Source organism: Anastrepha ludens, chromosome 3, assembly GCF_028408465.1.
Source record: "Anastrepha ludens isolate Willacy chromosome 3, idAnaLude1.1, whole genome shotgun sequence".
In the NCBI taxonomy this organism is placed as follows: Eukaryota; Metazoa; Arthropoda; class Insecta; order Diptera; family Tephritidae; genus Anastrepha; species Anastrepha ludens.
Window position 1 is genome coordinate 105,278,572 of NC_071499.1, and position 24,973 is coordinate 105,303,544.

The following is a 24,973-nucleotide window of genomic DNA, read 5'->3' on the forward strand; positions in this document are numbered from 1 at the left end:
ATAATTATCCTGTCCCTACGGACGCAGATAGCGCTAGAAGATTCGTTGCATTTTGCAATTATTACCGACGTTTCATTAAAAACTTCGCCGATTATTCACGGCACATAACTAGATTATGTAAAAAGAACGTTCCTTTCGAATGGACTGCGGAATGCCAAAATGCATTCCAGTACTTAAAAAATAAACTTGTTCAACCAAATTTATTACAGTACCCAGATTTTAGCAAAGAATTTTGCATAATCACAGATGCAAGCAAACAAGCATGTGGACCAGTTTTAACTCAAAACTATAATGGACTCCAACTCCCAGTCGCATATGCATCTAGAGCATTCACTAAAGGTGAAAGCAATAAGAGTACTACAGAACAAGAACTAGCAGCAATACATTGGGCAATAACACATTTTCGACCATATATATATGGCAAACATTTTAAAGTTAGAACTGATCACAGACCTTTAACATATTTATTTTCTATGGTAAATCCAAGTTCAAAGCTAACACGCATGCGACTCGAATTGGAAGAGTATGATTTTACAGTAGAGTATCTGAGAGGGAAAGATAATTTCGTGGCAGACGCCTTATCAAGGATAACAATATCCGAACTAATTGACATGAACCGAAAAGTCCTGAAAGTCACTACCAGGCAACAATATAGACAGAAAAATTCCTGCGCAGGAAATGTACAAGTAGATTTGCCTACGCAAACTCTTGACAACGCTTCTAAGCCCAACGTATATGAAGTCATTTGTAATGACGAAGTACGAAAAGTAGTGGCCTTGCTAATAAAAAATCAGATATGTTTTTTGAAACGTGGAAGAACAATTATAGCAAGAATTGATGTTAGCGATCTGTACACTAATGGAAAACTTGACTTAGGTCAGTTCTTCCAAAGGCTTGAAATGCAAGCCGGTATACTTAAGATTAACCAACTCAAAGTGGCACCGAGCGAAAAGATCTTTGAATTAGTTTCAATTGAATCTTTTAAAAATATGGGCAATAAAATTCTGAATATTTTAAGAGTAGCGCTACTCAAGCCGGTGACCCTAATAGATAAAGAAAAAGATCAAGAAGCTAAATTCTAAATTTCATGACGATCCAATTCAAGGAGGTCATAATGGCATTACAAGAACGCTAGCTAAAATAAAAAGACATTACTACTGGAAAAACATGACTCGTTATGTCAAAGAGTACGTACGTAAATGTCCAAAATGCCAAAAATCCAAAACAACAAAACATATAAAGACCCCATTGACATTAACTGAAACACCAATTATAGCTTTTGATAGGGTAATTGTAGATACTATAGGTCCATTACCACTATCAGAGAATGGCAATGAATATGCAGTTACGCTAATATGCGATCTAACAAAGTATTTAGTAACCATTCCAATTTCAAACAAAAGTGCAACAACTGTTGCCAAAGCTATATTTGAAAACTTGATTCTAAAGTACGGTCCAATGAAGACGTTCATTACGGACATGGGAACAGAATATAAGAATTCAATAATAAATGATTTGTGCAAATATTTAAAGATAGATGACATAACGTCTACCGCACATCATCACCAGACTTTAGGAACAGTAGAACGAAGTCATAGAACATTTAATGAATACGTTCGTTCTTACATATCAACAGACAAAACCGATTGGGATGTTTGGATACAATATTTTACATACTGTTTCAACACAACACCCTCGGTAACACACGGCTATTGTCCATACGAACTAGTATTTGGAAGATTACCAAGACAGTTCACAGATTTTAATAATACAACTAGAATAGAACCATTATATAATGAAGAGGATTACGCTAAAGAAATTAAGTTTAGATTAGAAATAGCATATAAAAGAGCAAGAATAGCACTAGAGAATAGTAAAGCCAGAAATAAAAAATTTTATGACAATAAAATATCAGATGTAAGCAAAGAAATAGGAAATAAAGTTTGGTTAAAAAATGAAGCAGGACACAAACTAGATTCTTCATATATAGGACCATTTGAGGTCATAGATATAGATAATAAAGATAATATAACAATAAGAAATAACAAAAATAAAGAACAGAAAGTTCATAAAGATAGGTTAAAATTGTTTAATAAATAAATAAAGACAAGAAAAAGGTCTGATCAACCAAAAAAAAAAAAAAACAAAAAAAAAAAAAAATTAAATAAAAAAAAAAAAGAAAATATATATATATATACAAATAATATTTCCACTAATTTATAATACTATATTAAATAAAATTAAAAATGTACATACATATATATACAAAAACGTTATATATAAATAAAAAGATTTGAAAAAAAAAATTATAATAAAAATACATTAAATATATATATATAATTAACAATACATATAATTATAAAATTAAATAACTCCATAATATTACGTTATTTTTTTAAAAAGGGAGGTGTAGTATGTTGTATGCCTAATAAGCATATGCCCACAGTATTGTAGAGTATACAATACATCAAGTGGTCATATGCCATACTCACAACATAGCGACACTTCGTTGCTATGTTTATACAATCAAATATATAAGTGCAGCAATATGATCCGTCACTTATGCGGACTGGCCTGCAGCGTGGGATCTGCAGTGCAAGCACTTTGACGCTTCGTCCGTTCGGTCCCAGCGCATTATATATATGCCTTCTGCATGTATATACAATAACATACATACATACATGCATACTACGCTCTCCCGTTCTGTCGCTGCTCTCAGCGGCAGAACTCTATGTATAAGCAGCATGTATTTAGCCTAAGTAATTTTTGAAATAAAAGATTGGATCCAGTTCCATATCAAAAGGCAAAGAGTAAACGTGTTTAAAGATAACGAACCACCTTTTTTCCTACAGTTACTGTAAACAACACAAATAGCGCTGGTATTTCAAAACGTTCTGAGTACATAAAAGCCAAAAAATGTCAAACTTTGCGATACAGCTATCAGTTGCCAAATTGCAACACCAGGGTTGCCAAGTAATTATTCCCACTTACAATTCTTCTCCACCGTGCAGTTACGTACAGAAATATTATATCATAGTTTGAACGCTTGGAGGGGTAGCAGAGAAACTAATTCGTGTAAATGTTCGCGGTTTCTCCAGCTAAAAAACTATCGGCGCCATGTTCAGGCTATGTAATTAAAACTCTGCAATTAATACTTAATTCCAGATTGCCCCTGTGTTGCGGGCTCAATGCGCAGAGAAAAGTATGTTGAATGAGAAGACGAAATATTACGAAAACAAAAAACACATGAGAACAACTGGAACGCAAATTAATATTGAATACATTTAAACAAAAAAAAATTGTGAAAATTTCTTTTCAATTATTTAATTATTTTCGAAATTGTGCATAGAATAGCAACAAAACCAAAAAGTGCCAGACTATAGCGGAATGAGGGTGAAATTTGAAATTTGAAAAGGTCTAGCCAAGGAGCACCAGGAGATTTGGTGGCTCCTAAAATACTCAGGCTAAAGAGTCCATTGTATTTAAAGCTCTGGAAAGGGGGTAGATAGTCAAGGAGGGAAGGAGAAAAGTATCAGAGAAAGAGATAGGAAAGAATAGCGACAGAGATAGAGATAGTTAGTCCTGTGAGAATTTTCCAGATTCTTTGGCAAATCTGTAAATATACTCCAGTTTTAGAGAACGAATAATACTAATTCTCCTGACATCGGAACCCAATACTCGTAGCCGTGCTCTAGCAAAGGTCAAATGCTGAGGTTGTGTCCTGTGTCGATACCGACCATCAACCCAATGTCTTTCCTTCTAATTTTTAGTAGAAAGTTTGACAGTTTTCTGTTCGGACTTGTCACAAAACACTTTACAGTTCTGCAGCGTTCCAGACCGGACCATCGCTTTTTATGTAGATTGCCTACATAATCGCTGATCCAATTTTTGATTCCTGAGGAACTGATTCCGATTATTGGCTCTGGCCCCTGTGGGGGCACCGCTGATCCACGGTTGGCCAATTCGTCGGCAATTTCGTTTCCTTGAACACAGAAGTGTCCCGGAACCCATGTAGGTACGAGCGTTTCTATCTTGCAACAGAATTAAGCTTCTTTCTTACATTCTTGAAATATCTTTGAGGTTTGCTTCGCGTTCTCCAGGGCCTTCAATGCAGCCTGACTGTCACTGAAGACTCCAATCTGTTTCCCGCTCCATCTCCTCTCGATTATCCACTCGGCTACTTGCAGGATGGCAAAAACTTCTATTTGGAAAACAGTTGCCATTTCCCCCAAAGCATGGTGATACTAATTACTATCGTTTAAGTACCATCCGGCTCCAGACCCTATTTCATTCTTGGACCCATCGATAAAGAAAATATCCGTCAAACCTCCCTGCATGCATTCTGGATTGCCTGGATTGATCTGACATCAAATTTCCTTCCAAATGAAACAGAGGATACTGCTCCGATAGCAATTTCTCTGTGCTTCGGGACTCAATCTTCGTGCCAGAAACCATATTTATGGAGTCTACACATTGCTTTTATTGCTTCCTGTTGTATCTTAAGATCCAGGGGGAGCAAATCAAGCATAGCATTTAGGGCATCACCAGATGTTGTACTCATGGCACCCGTGATGCATAAACATACACTTCTTTGCAGCCTCTATAGTTTCCGGATTGTGGACTTAACCATGCTCCGTCGCCACCAGACCACAGAAGCGTAAGTGATGATTGGAATGATAAGTGCTGTGTATATCCATAGGACCACAGCAGGTTTCAGACCCCAGGTTTTACCAAAGACTCTGCGGCATTGCTGAAAAATCTTCAACGCACGATTCACCTTCACCGAAAGGTGTGCCTCCCAAGTCAGCTTCTTATCCAAGATTGCTCCTAGATATTTAACTTCGTTGGAAAGAATGAGGGTAGTTTGACAGTTTTTCTTGACTAGCCACAGCGCGTAAAGCTGCATGGCCATAAGGAAAAATGGACTCATCTTTCTAAATTTCCTTTTAAAGCTAAATTGATCGCCATATTCACAAAATCAGAACATTTTCACTATCAAATTATAATATAATATTATCTCAATTAACCCGCAAGTGTCTGATTATCATTATCATTTTAGAACAATTTTTGGTCAAAAGGAACAAATTTGCAGTCCGTTTTTTATTAAACTCTAACTTCACCTTGTACAAGTAACACGGCGCCTGAGTTCAGTACTTTGAATTCTGCTGCCTTGTGGTTCCAAGGCCAAGCATATACACGCAAACACTTCTTCTTCCAAGTAATTCATTTGAGAGTGGGTGAATTATTTGTTGATTCATTCCAATTAAAAACAAAAACACCACTCGTTGAAAGAGCAGATCCGCCATTCTCAAATCCAAGCTGAGGGGGAGTTTCACGTCGGCGTTTGCTTGATTGAAATCGAAAAACAACAGAAGCGTCGGATGAAGTTTGACCAATTGGATCGGTTTTTGTGCTTCCAAGTGTTACGGAAAATTGTAGAGCCAAAAACAAAAAAGAAATAAACTTCTGCCAGTCTACCTTGAGAAAATCTCCTTTAAATAATGCATTTTGATTTTTCTAACTACAGATGATTTTGTATCGCGTTGTATGATGTCGGCACACCACAAAGAACTTATTTTCAAGGTTTTTCAAATTACTCACTTGTATAAATAGCACTTTGAATCCTATGCATTCCCAAAAAGCGATTTTCTAATTTCTCATTTTTTATGTAGTGAATCGCTAGGAAAACATATGATTTATCTAACTGATCCGCGCTCCAAACATCAATAGTTAAGCCATAACCGATTCTTTGCATCCACTTCAATTCAGTCTTCACTTCTTCAAAATAGTTTGCGTATAATTTCTGCACATATTGCGATATTGATACCGTTTCAGGCAATATGTCTTCCATATTTACATGTTGTCCAAATCTCGTACCAATATTTCTTAAATATGCATCAAGTTTTTGTGTCCAGGAGTCTTCGATCGTATCAATTGGTCGACAATTGTCAATTGTCCATTGCAAACATATGCGTTCTAAATTCTCCTTCATTTTGAGTTCAATACTAGTCCAAATTTGATGTGTCTTTTCGAGTTTCATAGTGACATAACACTTATGTTTGAGCAACTTCCAAATGTTGTCGGTGAATACAAATATTTTACTACATTTACTACATACAACAAAGTTTTCAATAAACATTCCAGTGTCAGTTTTGATTTTCGCAAAAATTTGCCATATACTGCTTTGTGATGTGCTCTCATTTTTATTCGAAACCATCTGATAAACATTAGCTGAGAGCTTCTCCGCAATGACTTGTATAGTTGTGCCGCTCTTAGGTGCCTGAAAAAAATATACGAGTAATTTTATATGTATGAGTTAAAACATTACAAAAGTGTTTGGAAATTCTATTACTTTACAACACAAAAAAAGGTTTTACCATATCGATCTTAGATTCGAATATGAAAGGAAGACTAACTTCGGTCCGGACCGAACTTTATATACCCGGTGAATGTTTGTAAAGAACTTCGGCCTCGGCCATGTTCGAACGCGCAAGTTCAGTTCGGCTTCGGCAAGTAAAAGAAGGAAAAAAGCCAAGCTTTTACCGAACATTTCTTTTTTTTTAATCCTTATGAAAATACTCAAAACATCTATTGGAATTTACGTGCTAGTAATATGATTTGTTTCCATTAAATGACAAAGTGAATGGTGAACATTTTCTGTTAGAAAAAATTGCTCATTGCTGCAATTCAGCTCGGTACCGAAAGTCGATGCTGCTTGCAAGTGAGAAGTGCCGAGTACTTCATTTTTTATATTACACTGTACGATTATCTAACTATGAGTGTTAAAAAGTTGCTGTAAAAGTATATTTTTATTTGGTTATTTTTACAAGCATAGTTACGAATATATATGTTATGATCTTTTTTTGCTTTTAATCAATAAAAATACTGTGGTATTATGAAAGCATTTCTTGTTTCTTACCTGGCTCGTTGAAGCCTGATCAGTACTCATCTCGGCTCTGTTAAATTTCTCTACTGTTAAAAAGCCGATGATGCATCTGCGGAAATGAGCCCTTTAATATCGTAATTGTAGTTGTAGATGAGGTGTATTAGAGAACTAAAAAGAGAGTGTCATAATTAGTGAAGAGCACTACCGCTAAACACGACGAGTACAGAATGCAAATATATTAGTGGGCTTACGGTGAAGCAAATGGGATGAAAATTTATGTAGTTCTTGACTCCTTAAGCCATATTAAGTAACAAATTAGAAATATTTAGTATTAATTATGAATATTAAAGAAATAATTTAATTAGGTTAGGTTACTGTAAACAAAGTGTTATCTTCTTATCCTGTAAATAAAAATGAATTAATAATAAAAAAGTATATGTAAACAAGGCTTAATACAACCCATGCCGAAACAATTTTAGAGGTGCAGCCAACATCACACCGTTAACCGGCTCTCAACGAACTTGAAGGAATCAGCTGATTGGCTGACGGAACTGGGGTCATGACGGCGCTTATATATATATATATATACATATAATTAGCGCGTACACCCTTTTTGGGGGTTTGGCCGAGCCCCTTCTCCTATTTGTGGTGTGCGTCTTGATGTTGTTCCACAAATGGAGGGACCTACAGTTTCCAGCCGACTCCGAACGGCAGATATTTTTATGAGGAGCTTTTTCATGGCAGAAATACACTCGGAGGTTTGCCATTGCCTGCCGAGGGGCGCCCGCTATTAGAAAAATGTTGTTCTTAATTTTGACGTTTCACCGAGATTCGAACCAACGTCTGTGAATTCCTAATGGTAGTCACGCACCAACCATTCGGCTGCAGTGGCCGCCTAGTTTACAAAAAAATTGAGATTATGTTGGAGATATACAAAGTGAAGTCCAAATAGACAAGACTGAGCTAAAATAGAACGACAGGAGCTTTGTTCTGATAACTTCGAGTTTATTTATTGTATTAAAAATAATCCTCTCTGGCCTCGATACAAATGTAATTTTCCGAATAAGTAGAAACCACAGGGAGCCACATCAGGCGAATATAGTGTGTGATTAATGGTTAAAGTTAAAATGTTAAAAAATCAGTCATAGGAGTGGATCGATGAATCGTAAAACCAAATGAGCATCGACTTGATTTTTGACTTCTTCAAACGCGATTTTTTGGGTGACGGCTCGTCTGGGGCTTCCATTCGGCACTTTGACGCTTAGTTTCAGGTTCATGTTGGAAACACCACGTTTCAGCACCAGTTACAATGTTGTAAAGGAAGTTCTCGTCTTTTCTCGCCTCTTTAATGAGGTCTTCCGAATGTTGAATTCTGAGCAATTTGTTGTCCCTAGTTAACGTGTGCGATATGAAACGTGCACAGACCTTTCGTAAGTCCAAATGATCAGTTAAAATGTGATAAATCGATGTTTTTGAGATATTCAATTACGATTCCATGAATTTCAACGATGACTTCGATTCATCTTTGATCAATTTACGAACAATTTCGATGCAGTTTACAGTGATTACTGATTTTCTACATTGTATGTTCATTGTCATTTATGTCCTGACAACCATCTCTGAAACGTGTAAACCACTTATGAACTCTGGCACGAGATAGACAATCATCGCCATAAACTTTTTTCATCAATTCAAATATTCCGGTAAACGTTTTACCGATTTTAAAACAAAGTTTGTTCGAAACTTATTTTTGTACCGATGACATAAACATACTGACACTTACAAGACGCAATAACTTCGCTTCCACTGAACCGAAAGTTACCAAGCTTTGACTGGAAGTCAACTAGTGATGCAACTTCCAAAAATTTGTATGGCCTTGGTTATTTTGGACTTCACTTTGTACATAGGTATACTATATGAACGAATATTGCAGGCAAATGAATAGTACCTATACATAAGGAAGGGCATAGAACTGAACGCCAAAATTACAGAGGCATGTGTTTACTTAATACTGGTTATAAAGTATTTACTATTGTTCTATTGTAGAGGCTGAATATTTATGCTGAAGTCATCCTAGAAGCTTACCAATGAGATTTCGAACAAGGTTTTACTGGCCATCAAATATTTGGAAAGTTTTTCGAATATAATATTGATATATATTTCCGCTTTATTTACTTCAAACAGGCCTTTGACAATATAAATAGAAAACAAATAAAGTATTGATTTCAGAAAATTGAAATACCTTTGAACTTAATTAATTTAATTCTCTGTACATTGTCGAAAACAACAAGTAAAATGCTGATGCAAGGAAGCCCATTTCAAGTCATATCCGGTGTAGAAAAAGGAAACGCCGAAAGAGGGAAATGCTAGCAAAGCTTTTATTTTAACACCAATTGGAGGCAGAAAGAGAGGGCGCCCACGAAAAAGATGGTTAGATGTCGTCGAATAAGATCTTAAGAAAATGAACGTACACAACTGGGGAGGTGAAGCTATGGATATAATAAAGTATACCTAAATTGTTGATGAATGGTACACCACGGACTGTGATTGATTGAGACTAAGAAGAGGAAGTTGCTGGTATACGAAAAAAGCCACACACTGTATCCACTCATTTCCTTGCTGTCTGAACCAGAGATGACAAAATGCGAAACGCTCGCATTTTATGTAAGAACGCGCCCAAGTACTCGTTTGGGTACTTATCAGCACTGCACGAAATGCCGGACTTCCAGAAATAAGGCATCAGAATCAACTTATGACCACAGTTCGTCTTTACGTGAATGGAAAAGTGTCGCGATATAAATATTTTTAGTTTTTATTTTAAATACATCGAACTGAAGCGAAATAATTGAAGAGAAACTGCTTTACCGGCGGTCTGATATTTTAGCGAGAATGGAGAGAATTGGAAAAAATGTAACGTTTAGAGATTTCGTTACGCGAGAGAGAAAAAAAGATACAACATAGAGAGAAGGAGAAAGAGAGCTATACATTTTCTACACCTAAGACATAGGCTTCGTTGTAAGACAGAGTATACAGATATATAACATAGAGAGAAAGAGAAGGAGAGCTATATATCATAATGGTACGCGACAGAGAAAAAATTAGAAAAAAAGTTGCTGGTCATGTTGCAGCGCATAACATCAGTAAAACAGCGGTACCAATCGGACGACGCACATCAACAATCCCGCTTAACAACAACAAAACGATTAACGCTAAACGATCACATTTACCATTAGTTTGTGCTTGTGCGACGACCATTCACAAGTCTCAGGGAAGCACGTATTCTGAAGTTGTTTACGAATATGATAAAAAACATTCGCAATCATTAGTTTACGTTGCTTTATCACGAGTCACTTGTATTGAAGGCTTGTGGATTATAACGAACGGAAATGATTTTAGATTCTACCATGGTCGACGAGCATCAGTCAGTATGTTTCATTTACAATATGAATTCCGGATACTATCGTTAAATAGATTAACAAATAATCGATTTCATGACTCAGAGAAGAGGGCTATCTGTATGTACTCCTAATTGTCAGAGCCTACGAGCACATTCCGCAGATTTAACAGACTCTGTCATCCGCAAATCGAGTATAGTACTTTTGTCCGAAACTTGGTTAAACGATAACGAGGATATTAGTATACCAAATTTCAATTGCGTCATCAAATATAAGCGACTAAATGTTAGAGCTGGCGGTGTGGCAATCTACCACAATCAAGATGATAGCGTAAATATCGTCACACCAAGCATGGAAAAGACTGCAAGGCAGTCTCAGTCATATTCATCAACAGTCACACCAGTTGGCGATGTTTGCATTGCGGAATGTCAAACGCTGAATGGAAAAACTATTGTCATAGCCGCCATCTATATCTCACCGAACCAAAATCTTGATGACATAATATATTTCATTCACACTACTGGTTTACAGCCACGCAGGTGCAAATGCACTTGAAAGAGGCGAAGACAAAATTCCATTGATTCTCGGGGGAGATTTCAACGTAAATTTCGGATCCAATGATTCTTTGCCGTTGATTCAATTTCTTCGAGAAACATTCGGTTTGCAGATAAACAATAACCCTAAAGAATCAACAACAAAATCCGGAACTACACTAGATGCAATTTTCACACGTTATCTAGAAAATATTGAATCACGTACATATATTTCATATTTCAGCTATCACAAACCAATTATATCAGTATTACCAATTGAACCACCAACAGATGATAGCATAATGCATATATAGTTAATAAAATCGAATTTTGGTTACACAAATTTTATACTGTTGTACACAAATTTTATACTGTCTCCTTCTCTTCCTCTCTCTCTCTCTCTCTCTCTCTCTTATTCACACTCATTCACTCACAGAAGTTTCACTTCTACCACGTGTACGATGCTGCACATGATTTTTTTTTTAAATTAAGATTTGATTTTCAAATTGTCACAAATATTCTTAATTCCTTTTCGGCTTCTACTTTTAATTGATCTTGTGTACACACATACTAGGTGGTTCAATAAGTTTGGCGGCTCGATAAGAAAACCACAATTATATGGTTCGAAATACACTTCATTATTCAGCATAGACTCCCTGAACATCAATACACTTGTTCCAACAAGATTCCAATTTATGTATACCATCTCTTAAGTGAAAATCAGGAAGGGCTGCAAAATATATTTCCACAGATGTTATGACCTTATCGTTTAATGAAAAAGGCTTTCCATGCAGATATAGTTTTAGGTATTGAAAGAGGTGGGAGTCCCTTGGGGTCAAATTTAGTGAAAACGGTGGATACTCCAACAATTTGAACTTTAGTCTTGCCATTAGCAAATTGCTCTTGTGCCATAGTGGATTGCGCTGTTAAAAAAGATTTCTTTTTTCACGAAGTTTTCCCTTCACTTGGTATAAAAGGTTACATTAATATTCAGAATTTATTGTTTTACCAGTTTCCAAGTAATCCACAAAAAAAGTCCTTTCGCATCCCAAAAAACTGATGCTAAAACCTTCTTGGCTGATTTCTGGACACGTACACGTTTTGGAGCCGAAGCACCAGGTTCACACCAATCTTTGGCCTCCCATTTTGATTTAGGATCATGCTGATAGACCCAAGTCTCATCCATAGCGATGAGTTGACGCACAAATTCCACTTTATCTTAGAAAATACTCTAAATGTTGCAAAAATCTAAATCGAAAAGTCGCATTCGAATGCATTTCTGTTCCATTGTTAGGAAATGAGGCACCCATTGTGCAAATAGTTTTCTGAAACCCAATATTTCAGGCAAAATATGTCGATTGGCGATTTTCCAATACGATTTCTTATATTTGCTTTACGATTTCTGGTGTTGTTGCTACTTTTGGACGTCCTTGACATGGATCATCTTTAAGGCTTGCACAACCACGTTTAAATTCAGAAACTCACCCTTCTACTGAACTAATTGAAAGCGAAGAGTCCTTATACACTTTCAACATTCGTTTAAAAATTTCCAAAAACTTCCAAAAATAAAAATTCATTCACTGCAGGATACTTGATTTTCTCCATTGTAGAAAATACTGTAAAACGTCGATACTATATGGCTCGTAAACACAGAATGAAGTGGTAGATTGGAATGAAACTTCACACACATTCATATGAAGAGTGCATAAACATAACAAAACTAAATTTAAGGTAGTGAAAACGTCCTTTCCTATCGAACGGCAAAACTTCTTGAACAACCTGGTATTGTCAAATTGCTGTATTCATTTTACTTATATGCATGTAATTGTATTCAAGACTAGGTGTTGGTTTTTGTAATTGAGTTTATATGTAAATATTTTATTCTTTGCTTTAAAAGTTCAATATATGTATTGTAATTGAACTGAATTCGATTTGTGATGCCTTTAGTCTGAGTTATTTAAACATCATACTTTTGTTAACTATTTTTAAGTCATAAAAAATTAAAAATCATCTTCGCCAAATGTTATTGTTAACTTTATTTTGTTTTATCTCATTCTGTTTGTTGTTTCACAAATTGGTTTTTGTTACCCACTTTTTATTTTATTTTATTTTCAAAAATTTAAATATTTTATGTATTTCTTTATAATAACGTTTTTCGCCGTTGTTGTTGTTGTTGTTGTAGCAGCATAAAAAATCCCCATACATATACGAGAAATGCTGCTGAAGTGACAGACCGTGGCCGGGTATAAATCTGGCTCGTTCCGGTTATGTAGAACCGACTGTCGTGGTTTTGTGCTCATGCATTTTATGCTGATTGTGCTCATTTTTATTCTATGTATGTGAGTATGGCTAATATAAACCGAATGCTCAATACTAACCTCATTGGTGTAGTAAAAAATTGAAAATCCCCAATTTTTGTTTAAAAAATACCCAATTAATGTTTCTTCCAGTGTGGCATTGCTGAATAAAAGTTATCAAAAATACACATTTTGCCAGCGCTCTAACGAGAGTTTCGCATCTGGTCAATGCGAATATATTAAAGGTGGTATCAGTACACCAGCTGATTTGCTTTTTTCCATTCGCCGGGTCAGCATAAAACGAAATGATGAAAAGCCGATCCATTTCCACTATCGTCGTATACTTCTTGCTCCAGCTGCATGTTGGCTGTGCGTGGCGTTCTTTTCTGCATCCTTTTGTCGTGATATTTCTATCAAATCGAATTGTTGTTGGTCTAGCGCCACCAACTTTAATGAATATGCCTCGCATCTAGTCATCTGTGGTCTGAACAACTGCTGATTGGACGACTGTGTGAATAGAAAGCTTAGCGCTGTTGATTGTAATGCGCGAGCCTTGCACTTAAAAACGGTCTCAAAGCAGCGGTACTCAACGAATCGACAGCAACAACAGCAGAGAGAACACGAATTAGAACTTTCGATAGCGAGTATATTAAATGAGTTTGCTTATGCATTCAATTCAGCTACTTTTATTTGGCAAGAAAAATAATGGAATAAACTCAAAGGAAGTTGAATGACCTGACTCGAATAGATACCTAACGTTTACCAATGTGACAAATCGTAAATACTAAAAAAAACGTCAAATCTAAGACCATATCTGAAACCAGCAACACCAGGAGTTCACCATACGTACAAGAAACTGAAGTCTTGACCTGTTCCTGGCAAAAACCAATTGGAAATCAATAGGAAATAAATTGGAAATAAACTGAATTCTAACGAAACACAATGCGAAACGAATCGTAAACTCTTAATGGTGTTCATGCCTTCTCTACTCGTCGCAAAGTAACGTGTGACGTGTTGTTGCTGCAAAATTGTAACTTTGTTTAGCGCGCTTTAAAGTATCGAATGCCGTTTAGTTTTACTTGACCGCACTTTAGGCTTTCGGCATTTAAATGCCTCGCGTTGCTTTGTATGTTTTTAATCGTTTTTGCCTTTGACCAGCGTTAATTCTCAATTTTAAATAAAACTATTTATACTAATTAATTACGCGTTATGAATGCCATTAGCCCCGAACAATTCTTCATATTTCGGGGCTTAAAGCTGATTATTCTGACAGGTCTCAAAGCTCTTCTCATTGGCACAAACCTTTTACTAATTTAGATGAACGAAATTTGCGCTTCAACCACCGCGAAGTTTTTTTCTGAAAATTATCGATTCCACATATAAGTATAAATTCCTCCTAGCTTAAAGATTGTCGAATATTAAATTATTATTTTCTCCACTACTCGCTCAATTCGAGTTTATTTGTACACACTAATTTCTACTAAGTTAAGCTTTGCGCTCTTCATACCTAACTGACCTACTCGTTTTCTTCAAGGAAGTACTTATGTGTGTGCATTCTCAATGTTCGATGCCACATTTATAGAGAGTGAGAGACTTTCCTGCCAGCTACTTTCGTTCTAAGAGTGAAAGTATTCTCTACATACACAACCGCTATTCTTCAACATCTCCCTCATTTGAGAGATCCACAGTTCCAGCTGGATATCATTTAATTTAATTAATTTAATTTTTAAAGTGCTGATAATTATTTCTATAGAATTGCTGGACTATACATAAATGATCTTAGCGGCAATAAAAAATTTGTTTTGCGACCACTTTACTCTTGACTGTATACACCCACATTTAAGATATTCTTAAAACATATTTTATATTGTATAATTTTTTGGTTTTTTTAAGTAACTAAAAAAATAACTAATTTTTCATATTTTATGTAGTGAATTATTAGGAATGGGTATGTTGCCTCTAAATATTCCTCGCCCCGAACATCAAAAGTTAAACCATAACCAACTTGTCTTCTCAGGCCCACTACGTAATTTTTCTCTTCGGGTTTCATTAATATGCCACACTTTTGTTTAACAAAATACGAAATGGTGTTAGTGAATTGAAATATTTTAAAACACTTTATTTTTATTAATATACATATATATACAAATATTATTGGGGGTATTGAAATCTTAAAATCAATATTATTAAAACCCATTACATGTAAAACTGCAACATACTCGTATAAACATGGCCATCTAAGCCCAAAGAGCAGGAAAACCTGTTGCAGCTCATTAGACAACGAGATTACATTTTGAGATATTCTGCAAGGTACCATCGGGCGAAGCATGTTTTCCAGACAGTTAAATATCGCCGTCTCTATTGGTAAAAAAATTGAGCAATGCATTCTCGCAAGCTTCTCTTAAGACCAGTTTTGTACTCGTACCATTAAGAAAAGTTTTCAGTTCAATGCTTGAAAGGTTTCAAGTCGCTTGCTGCCAGATCTGGCTATATTTCGGATGCGATAAACTCGCTGAGCTTCTGGCACAAACGCTACAATTTTTTAACATACTTTTTTAGGGAATTCACTATAATGCAGGCATTTCTTTGTTAGTATACCACACAGCCAACTTAAGACGCACTCAGGTGGAAGGAAGCGAATCGCTGGGACTGACTATGACGCTCTTGATGCTCAGCAGGTGTTAAACTAAAGCGAACCAGCTCTAAAGTGCGCGAACTGGCTCCCACAACTGAATGGTCCAGAGCCTCGGTCTCGCAAATTGGACGGAAAAGCAAAAACCTGACTGTAGGGGGAATTGTAAATGGTCGCTCTCAAGTGCTAACCTGAACACATTTGCGACGAACTCGGCTATCCGGTCATGCTTGGTAAACCGTGAGATGTGGGAACAAGCTTCAGACAGTTGTAGCAGAGAAAGCTACGATTTCCAGAAAGGTAGTTTGCGAGATTGTTATGGGAGCTTTGTCAGTTGTTCACACATTTTTACTGGCTGAAATCATGAATGAAGTAATAATTGGCGTATATTTCATGTTGCTGCACGGTTTTATATTACTTATTTACTGCTATCATCTGCTTCCAGTGGAGCATACGGCCTCGGGTTTTAAATTGGATTTAAGTACAAGGGTAACGTCGTATCAGAAGGAGACTGGTACCGGCTTCAAGTTCTGGGTATGAGCACAGTGAACAGTCCAGAAAGGTAACTCTAAACCACCAAAATCTGAAGCTGTCATATGGACTAATATGTGGAGGCTGTCCCATCGTAGAAGCTGTTCAAGAGACAGGAAACATAATCTTTGAAGCACTAGTAGAAACGAGAAGAGAGAAGCGAGTTCTAGTGGGGTGCTAAATAATTTCAAGTCACCAGTTAATTCTGAATAAATGAGATCTGATTGATAAATGTCAGGCTGTAGAAGCCATAGTAAACTGCGACAGATCTCAACAGGGTAGCAATACCAATAAAGCGTAGCAATACCAAGAAGCAAGCAGAGAAACTGCCGGCATAATAAGGACTTATTGCATGAGGTGAGATGACTAGGGAAGACGATGAATTGGCCAACCGGGGATCAGCGGTTCCTCCACAAGGGCCAGAGCCAATAATCGGAATCAGTTCCGCAGGAATCATGAATTGGATCAGCGATTATGTAGGCAATCTAAATAAAAAGCGATGATCCGGTCGAGGAACCTGCATACATCAACTTCAACAAAGTTGATTGGGCCAGATTCGCGGAATTCACGGAGGACATCTTTGCGGTTCTGCCAATTCCCACTGATGTGCGCGCAGGCGAACGCGCATTCCGCAAGGCGATCACAGCCGCAGCGGCTCGCTTCATACCCGCTGGACGGATCTGGGACATGTGCCCCAATTTCCCAGCTGAAGCAGCTGTTCTGGCGAACGAGCGTGATCGCCTACGCCAGGCCGATCCCGGGGATCCTCGAATAAGGATCTCACTGGAACTGGTAACCCGACATAAGCGGACTAAATGGGTTGAGCATCTGAAGTCCTGCAACTACACCTCTGGTGTGAGCAAGTTCTGGTCCACTGTAAGGTCCCTGTCGAACCCGACGAAGCACGGCAACAAGGTGGATATCACCTTCAACGGTCGTACTCCGTCGGATCCGAAGAGATGCGCGAGCTACTTTAGCCAGCAATTTATACTGCATCCTCCGGCCGATAGATCCAAACGTTGTGCTACCAGACGGTTGCACAAACTGACACACAACAGTGCACCGCTTGCTTTCTCCAGCGACGAGGTTCAGGGGGCCATCAAACTCATGAAACCATCTAAAGCCATTGGCCCTGACGGACTAAACAGGCTGATGCTGAAAAAGCTGGGTCCATTGGGAGTAGAATTTCTCACCAAGGTTTTCAACCTGTCTATGGCCACTCTCATCATTCCTGATAAGTGGAAATTAGGGAGAGTGGTTCCACTACTGAAGCCAGGGATACCCGCCAACCAAGGGGAGTCTTATCCTCCGATAACTCTCCTTACTCCAGTAGTGAAGACTCTTGAAGCCCTTCTACTCCCACTCCTTACAGAACACCTGACCCCAGCCCCACACCAGCATGGTTTCCGAAGAGTGCACAGCACCACCACGGCACTCACCGTCATTAACACCCAGGTAAACCGCGGACTTAACCAAAACCGCCCCTCTGAGAGGACTGTCCTAGTAGCGTTGGATTTACAAAAGGCTTTCGATACAGTCAGCCACGCCACGCTACTAGATGGCATTTTACAGTCAACACTTCCGCCAGGGCTGAAGAGGTGGACCGCGAACTACCTGAGTGGTCGTCACTCGTCGGTGATATTTCGAGAACAAACATCCAAACAGAGAAAAATAAAGCAGGGAGTACCGCAGGGTGGTGTCCTTTCACCCATGCTTTTCAATTTCTATATTTCGAAACTCCCCCAGCCACCAGAGGGAGTCTCCCTGGTCTCATACGCCGACGACTGTACGATAATGGCGTCGGGCAATGTCATTGAAGGCCTATGCACTAAAGTAAACGACTACCTCGCCCGCCTTTCTCGCTTCTTCACTGCGAGAAACCTACAACTTTCTCCGACTAAATCCACGGCGACCCTTTTCACCACCTGGACAAAGGAGGTCAAGCTGCAACTTCAGGTACAGTCGATGATACCCCTATACCGACGGTAAACAACCCCAGAATATTGGGAGTCACCTTTGACAGCTTGCTCTCCTTCTCAGCGCATACAACCGCTATTGCAACGAAAGTACAGAATCGCAACAAGGTCCTCAAGTCGTTTGCCGGCAGCACTTGAGGCAAAGACAAAGAAATGTTGCTGTCGACTTTCAAAGCAATAGGCCGACCGGTTCTTAACTATGCTGCGCCTGTATGGTCGCCTGAAATCAGTGATACGCAGTGGACGAAGCTCCAGACGTGCCAAAATACTGCAATAAGGACGGCGACAGGATGTCTCCTGATGTCCCCCATACAACACCTGCACGACGAAGCTCATATGCTACATGTGAAGGAGCATAACAAGCTGCTCAGCAAGCAGTTTCTGCTAGGGTGTCACCGTAGGCCTCACCTATGCAGACACCTGCTTGAGCCTGAGCCACCTCCCAGGCACATCAGAAGGCACTTCCTAAATTACGTGGACGAGATCCTAGACGAAACAGACAGACCACTCCAGGATCGGACAGTGTACAGACAGATCATAAACGACATTCATCGGGAGACCCTTACTCACTTCTTAAGCTCCCGACCTCCGAATGCCGTTATCGGAGTCCAACCACCACCAATTACAGACGAAGAGCTCCAACTTCCCCGAGAGTCTCGCGTAACCTTGGCACAATTACGTTTTGGATAATGTAGCAGGTTAAACTCTTACCTATCCAGAATCGACCCCGACATACTACACATATGTCCGGCATGTGAAGGCACCCCGCACGACACTAACCACCTTTTCATATGCCCCATCTCTAACACCCCCTCTCCCTCTGGACCCAACCCGTCGAAACAGCTCGTTTCCTGGGCCTACCGTTAGATGAGCTAGACGAAGACGACCGGTGATTACACTACACTGACAGGGCAAAGGTACTGCTCCAACAACAACAATGATCCGGTCTAGAGCGCTGCAGAACTGCAAAGTGTTTCGTGACAAGCGCGAACAGAAAACAGTGCCACTTTCCTCTAAAACTTGGAAGAAAAGACGTGCGGTTGATGGTCGGTATCATTACAGGACACAACCCAAGGGGTCAGCATTTGACCACCATTGGAATCATTGAGGACCCAATGTGCCTGTCGTGCTTGGAGGAGGCGGTTAGCACTGAGCACTTTCTCTGTGGGTGTTCTGCCTTTGCTAGAGTACGGCTACGAGTTTTTGGTTTCGAAAAGAATCTGGAAAATTCTTACAGGACTAACTATGTCTATCTCTGTCTCTATTCTTTCCTATCTCTTTCTCTGATACTTTTCTCCTTCCCTCCTTGACTATCCACCCCCTTTCCTGAGCTTTAAATACATTGGGCTTTTTAGCCTGAGTGTTTTAGGAGCCACCAAATCTCCTGGTGCTCTTTGGCTAGACCTTTTCAAATTTTAACTTCAGTTTCACTTAACCAATCGGAAAATGAAACGCTGGGATGATGTCGGCTAAATATATTCTATGCTATTTAAAGTATTTTACAAAGATATGAACATACAAACAATTTATTAATTTTTTTTTGATTGCAAATAAACATTTTTGTTAAATAAATACTTATACAAATACATAAAGGTGCACTTTGCGTCCAATACAAATAAATATCTAACATAAAACTGAACATAATTTATCACAATGCGCTTAATGGCTGCTAAAATATAAATATTCACATATTTTTAAAAGTTTTCATCCATTATTTTATAAAACATTTCCCTTTCATCGACATTCAAATGCAAGAACAACACTCCATTCATAAAATCCTCGTCTCCGTTGCAGCTTTCAAAAATTAGCGGTCTTGCCCTTGAAATGAACTTTTCGGCAGCCACACTGGAGGCTGGCACAGCGAATATTTTGCAACTGATTTTATGCAATAAGGGGAATTCTTTTCGGTGCAAATGCCACCATAGAAGTGGATTGTAACTCTCGCGGGGCTCAACACCCACTCTCTCATACAATTGTATTTCGTTATTTATAATTTCTTCGGCATTATTTATCCCTTGGCATGGCACCACAAATTCCTCAAAAACTTCAGGCTTAATTGTTGATGCGCCTTGAGCATCTTCTTCACTGAATATACTAAGGAATTCCCCTATTATCTCTTCCTCGTTGATGTCGCAGCAGGGTAAACATTCCCCAGACATGAGGGGTGAGAGTCCATGACCGACAATATTTAACTCTGTAGTCTCTTCGTCTATATAAGTTTGCATAAGCCGTCGGCATTCAGCTCGTGCCAAGTCTTTATCCTTTGGATGGCGCGAAATCATTGGTCTGCCCAGGGGATACAGGTACAAAGCGAGTTTGTGATGTATTGTCAAATATGGAAAAATAAATATATCCAAGGATCGTAGCAAATTTGCTTTAAACTTCCTTATTATACTCGTATCCACGTCATTCATGTCCTCGCAAACGTGCCTAAAGCGATATGCACTAAGCATTACCAAATAAAGTGTCGGCAATTTAACAAAACGCACCATTTTCACTGCCCTCATGAAGTTTTTTAAAATATCTAATAACTCAGTAATAGGTTGCGCGTTTAGATTTTCGATTAAGTGTGAATCTTTTTGCGCGAGCAGCTTACTTATTTCGACTGCTTCATTCCAGTTATCGGCTATTAAAGAGAGCATATGGAAATTTGTCTCCCACCCATCGGAGGTAGCATCTGCTACGGGGATGGTGAATGTATCACTAATAATTCTTAAGAAATTGAAAAGTTTTGTAGACATTTCAAACAGTTCTCTTATTTCGGGAGTTTCATCTATGGCTTCCTCAAGTACACAATGCAATAGATGGTTTATGCAGTAGATGCGATCGTTTGACGGGAATGCATCCATCATCGTGTTGCTATTGTCAGTGACTATAACAACCTTGTCATCAAGTGTGCAATCAAATTTCTTCAAGATTGCTTCAGTTACGTATTTAATGACATAAGCTTTAAAGAGAAGAGAAATTCAACTGTATAAGCTTCTCATATCAAAGTTTGTTGTTTAATGTTACACAAGAAAATGTAGTAGACGTCTGAGAGACTTGAGAATAAGTGAAGACTTAAAACACTTGAAACAGACCAAAAAATTGATTGAATAATTTAAAAAAATAAACATATAAAAAATAAACAAATAAATAAATAAACAAATTAATTAATACTAAAACTGCATTTCTAGCCAATTGAAATTATTTCGCAGCTATGCGGCATAGGATATGGGGAAAATATCAAGTAACCATTTCTCCTGCAATTCTTTTCCACCTTGCAGTTACAGAAATGTTATAATTTTCACACTTGGAGGGGTAGTGGAGAAACTAATTCGTGTTTATGTTCGCGTTTTTCCACCAACAAAACTATCAGCGCAATGTTCAGAGATGCAGCTTAATTGCGTAGTTAACAAATTTAGGCCACCAAAAATTTAATTGAACTAATGTCGAGGTGGAGGCTAGGTGCGCCTGATGGCGTTAGCAACATGCGGCTACAAACCGTGTGGACAGTGGTCAACTCCCTGTAAATATTAAGACCTGAGCAGCTCTTACAATACAATGGCACCACCCGTTGCACTGATTGCATCTAACCGAAGATGAGTTGTGGTGGAGTCGCGTACGCTGCAAAAACAAACTTTGGGTTCAGGGTTACGCTCGAAAGCCTTAAAGTGAAGTAATAGAAATAGCCTTGCTGCGCCGTACTGCAGGCATGGGGACGCTAGACGTGGGGTGACGTTTAGCGCACCAGTCAGGGCTAGTTTACTAAGCGGCATCCCTTGGTCGTGATCCGTGTGGAGTTGCCTGTCTCCCATCGGACGTGTCCCCAGGTGGCGGATAGGGGAACGCTCAGCAGATATGCAGGGTAGGATGGAAATAAAATACCACTCGCGGACCAAAACAGGCAACTCAAAAAATTCTAGAAGCGTCTGACTCATATTGAGCGGCTCTCTGGTCAGCGTCTGTTCTCCACGTAAGGAGCGGCTGTACTAATCGCTAAACGCGAACAACGGCTGGGCTTTTGAATCTCTGTTAGCTGAGTAAGCGGAGTGAAATCTTGCAAAAATGGCTTTTAGAAGGGTTCATAGCCTCCTCCGCTTCTTTCAAACATGGCAGGTCCCACAAAGCGCGTAGGCTTCAGTGACCACGTAGGTTGGGTTGAGTTGGAAACGGAAACAACTTCTTGTCTGGGTATGCCCCTAAATGAATTTAAAAAACATAACTAAACCAGATCCCGGATATATTATCCATCCCATAAATATCTTCTTTTAATCAAATAGAGCGTTTGTTGAGTTAAAATTAACTCTGAAATATTTCATGTGATTTCGGTAATGATTGGATATCTCAGATTTACAACATTTAATGAAGTGTTCGTGACGGCGGCCGCCGTAGCCGAATGGGTTGGTGCGTAACTACCATTCGGAATTCACAGAGAGAACATAGGTTCGAATCTCGGTGAAACCAAATTAACAAAAACATTTTTCTAACAGCGGTCGCCCCTCGGCAGGCAATGGCAAACCTCCGAGTGTATTTCTGCCATGAGAAAGCTCCTCATAAAAATATCTGCCGTTCGGAGTCGGCTTGAAACTATAGGTCCTTCCATCAGTAGAACAACATCAAGACGCACACCACAAATAGGAGGAGAAGCTCGGCCAAACACCCAAAAAGGGTGTACGCGCCAATTATACATACATACTGAAGTGTTCGTAAAATAGTCATGCACCTAACCGAAAATAACTTACGTGAAAATGTAGCACCTTCAATCACCCCCAGTCCCAAATGACAAGTAAATAAGTTTCCATTTTTTACGTAGTGAACTATTAGGAATAGATATGTTGATTGTAAATGTTGGTCGCTCCAAACATCAATAGTTAAGCCATAACCATTTTTTCGTATCGAACTCACTTCAGTCTTTAATTTCTCTAAATAGGCTGGGTATAATTTCGCCACACATTTCGTTATTATTGCCTGTTCAGGCATTATGTCTTTCAAATCGATATGTTGTCCGAAATTCGCACCAATATTTTTAATAAATTTACCAAGCTTTTTCATCCCCGCCTCGTCCACGGCAAAAAATGGTCGGCAATTTTCAATTGTCCATTGCAAAACTATGCGCTGCAGATTATGCCTCATTTTGAGCTCAATATTATCTCTAACTGGTTGTACATACATTTCCTCTGCGGGTTGCATCGTTATAAAGCATTTATGTTTAATCAAATTCCAAATGGATTTAGCGAATTTAAATACTCTACGACATATTGTGCATACAACATAGTTTACAATCAGCTCTCCGGTGTCAGTTTTGATTTTCTCAAAAACTTGCCATATACTGCTTTGTGCTGTGCTCTCATTTTTATTCGAAACCATTCGATAAACATTAGCTGAGAGTTTCTGCTTAATGATGCGTAATGGTGAGCCGCTCTTAGGTGCCTGAAAAAAATAGACGAGTACTTTTATATGTATGAGTTAAAATGTTACAAAAGTGTTTGGAAATTCTATTACTCTACAACACAAAAAAAGGTTTTACTATATCGATCTTAGATTCGAATGTGAAAGGAAGACTAACTTCGGTCCGGACCGAACTTTAAATACCCGGTGAATGTTTGTAAACAACTTCGGCCTCGGCCATGTTCGAACGCGCAAGTTCAGTTCGGCTTCGGCAAGTAAAAGAAGGAAAAAAGCCAAGTTTTTACCGAACATTTCTTTATTTTTAATCCTTATGAAAATATTCAAAACATCTATTGGAATTTACGTGATAGTAATATGATTTGTTTCCATTAAATGACAAAGTGAATAGTTATCTTAATGAATAGCCGCTAGCCAGAAATCACAATTTTTAACATTTTCTGTTAGAAAAAATTGCTCACCGCTGCAATTCAGCTCTGTACCGAAAGACGATGCTGCTTGCAAGTGAAAAGTGTTAAAAAGTTACTGTAAAAGTATATTTTTATTTTGTTATTTTTACAAACATAGGTAAGAATATACACTATGGAGCAAAAGTGACCACAAAATTAGAATTCAGCTGTATTATAATCAATTTCAGCGCTATGCATGGTTTTTATTAAAACTGGTCCCACCTTTTTTGGAATTAGTGTGTTACAAAATACTAGGAAACAAAAACAACAATTATATTGTAGTATAACAGAAGAATTTGCAAGCAGCGAGCATTTAAGAGCAACATGTAATCACTTTTGCCCTCACTCTATTTCCCCTTATGATTTGGAAGTTGACCGTTAATAACACTAACAAGTTTATTTATTTGGATAAATTTGTATTCGTTACTTCCTTTATTTTTCTGTTGCGTTGTGGTTTTCATTCGTTAAGGTTCATTTTGTGAGTAAAATTTATATTTTGTGAAAAATGCGAAAAATTAATAATGAAAAAGTGGTAAAAGCTGGAGAATTAGTTTTAGAAGGCAAATCAACGAGACAAATTGCTTCTGAGCTACGGATATCTCAAGCTATGGTGATGAAAATTAAATAAAATTTGAAAGGGCCAAGTGCAAAAAATGGCCGCCCTATCCTATCTGACACATGGCCAGAAGTTTAATGGCTGCAAAAACCAAAACACCAAAAAACGCTGCTGAAAGCATAGGAAATAAGGCTACTGCTTGGACCGCGTGTCGGGCACTAAAAAAAGTTGGTTGTTTTGCCGCCAAAAAGCCCAAACTTTCTGTCAAAAACAGAAAGGATCGAATGTCATTTGCCTTAGCTCATCAGCATTGGACTATAGAAGACTGGA

General features: G+C 38.4%; 1 protein-coding gene across 1 annotated transcript in view; it reads right to left on the minus strand.

The window, feature by feature from the left end:
* The window catches only part of LOC128858685 (uncharacterized), a 38,952-nt gene extending 24,319 nt beyond the window's left edge, over positions 1–14,633 (minus strand). Inside the window, exons 1-3 of the mRNA XM_054095152.1 lie at positions 14,414–14,633; positions 6,920–7,054; positions 5,602–6,280 (exon numbers count right to left, since the gene is read on the minus strand). Coding sequence (XP_053951127.1) covers positions 5,602–6,280; positions 6,920–6,949 — 709 coding nt within the window. The 5' untranslated portion in view covers positions 6,950–7,054; positions 14,414–14,633. The remainder of the gene's footprint in view (positions 1–5,601; positions 6,281–6,919; positions 7,055–14,413) is intronic.
* Between the last annotated feature and the right edge of the window lie 10,340 nt (positions 14,634–24,973).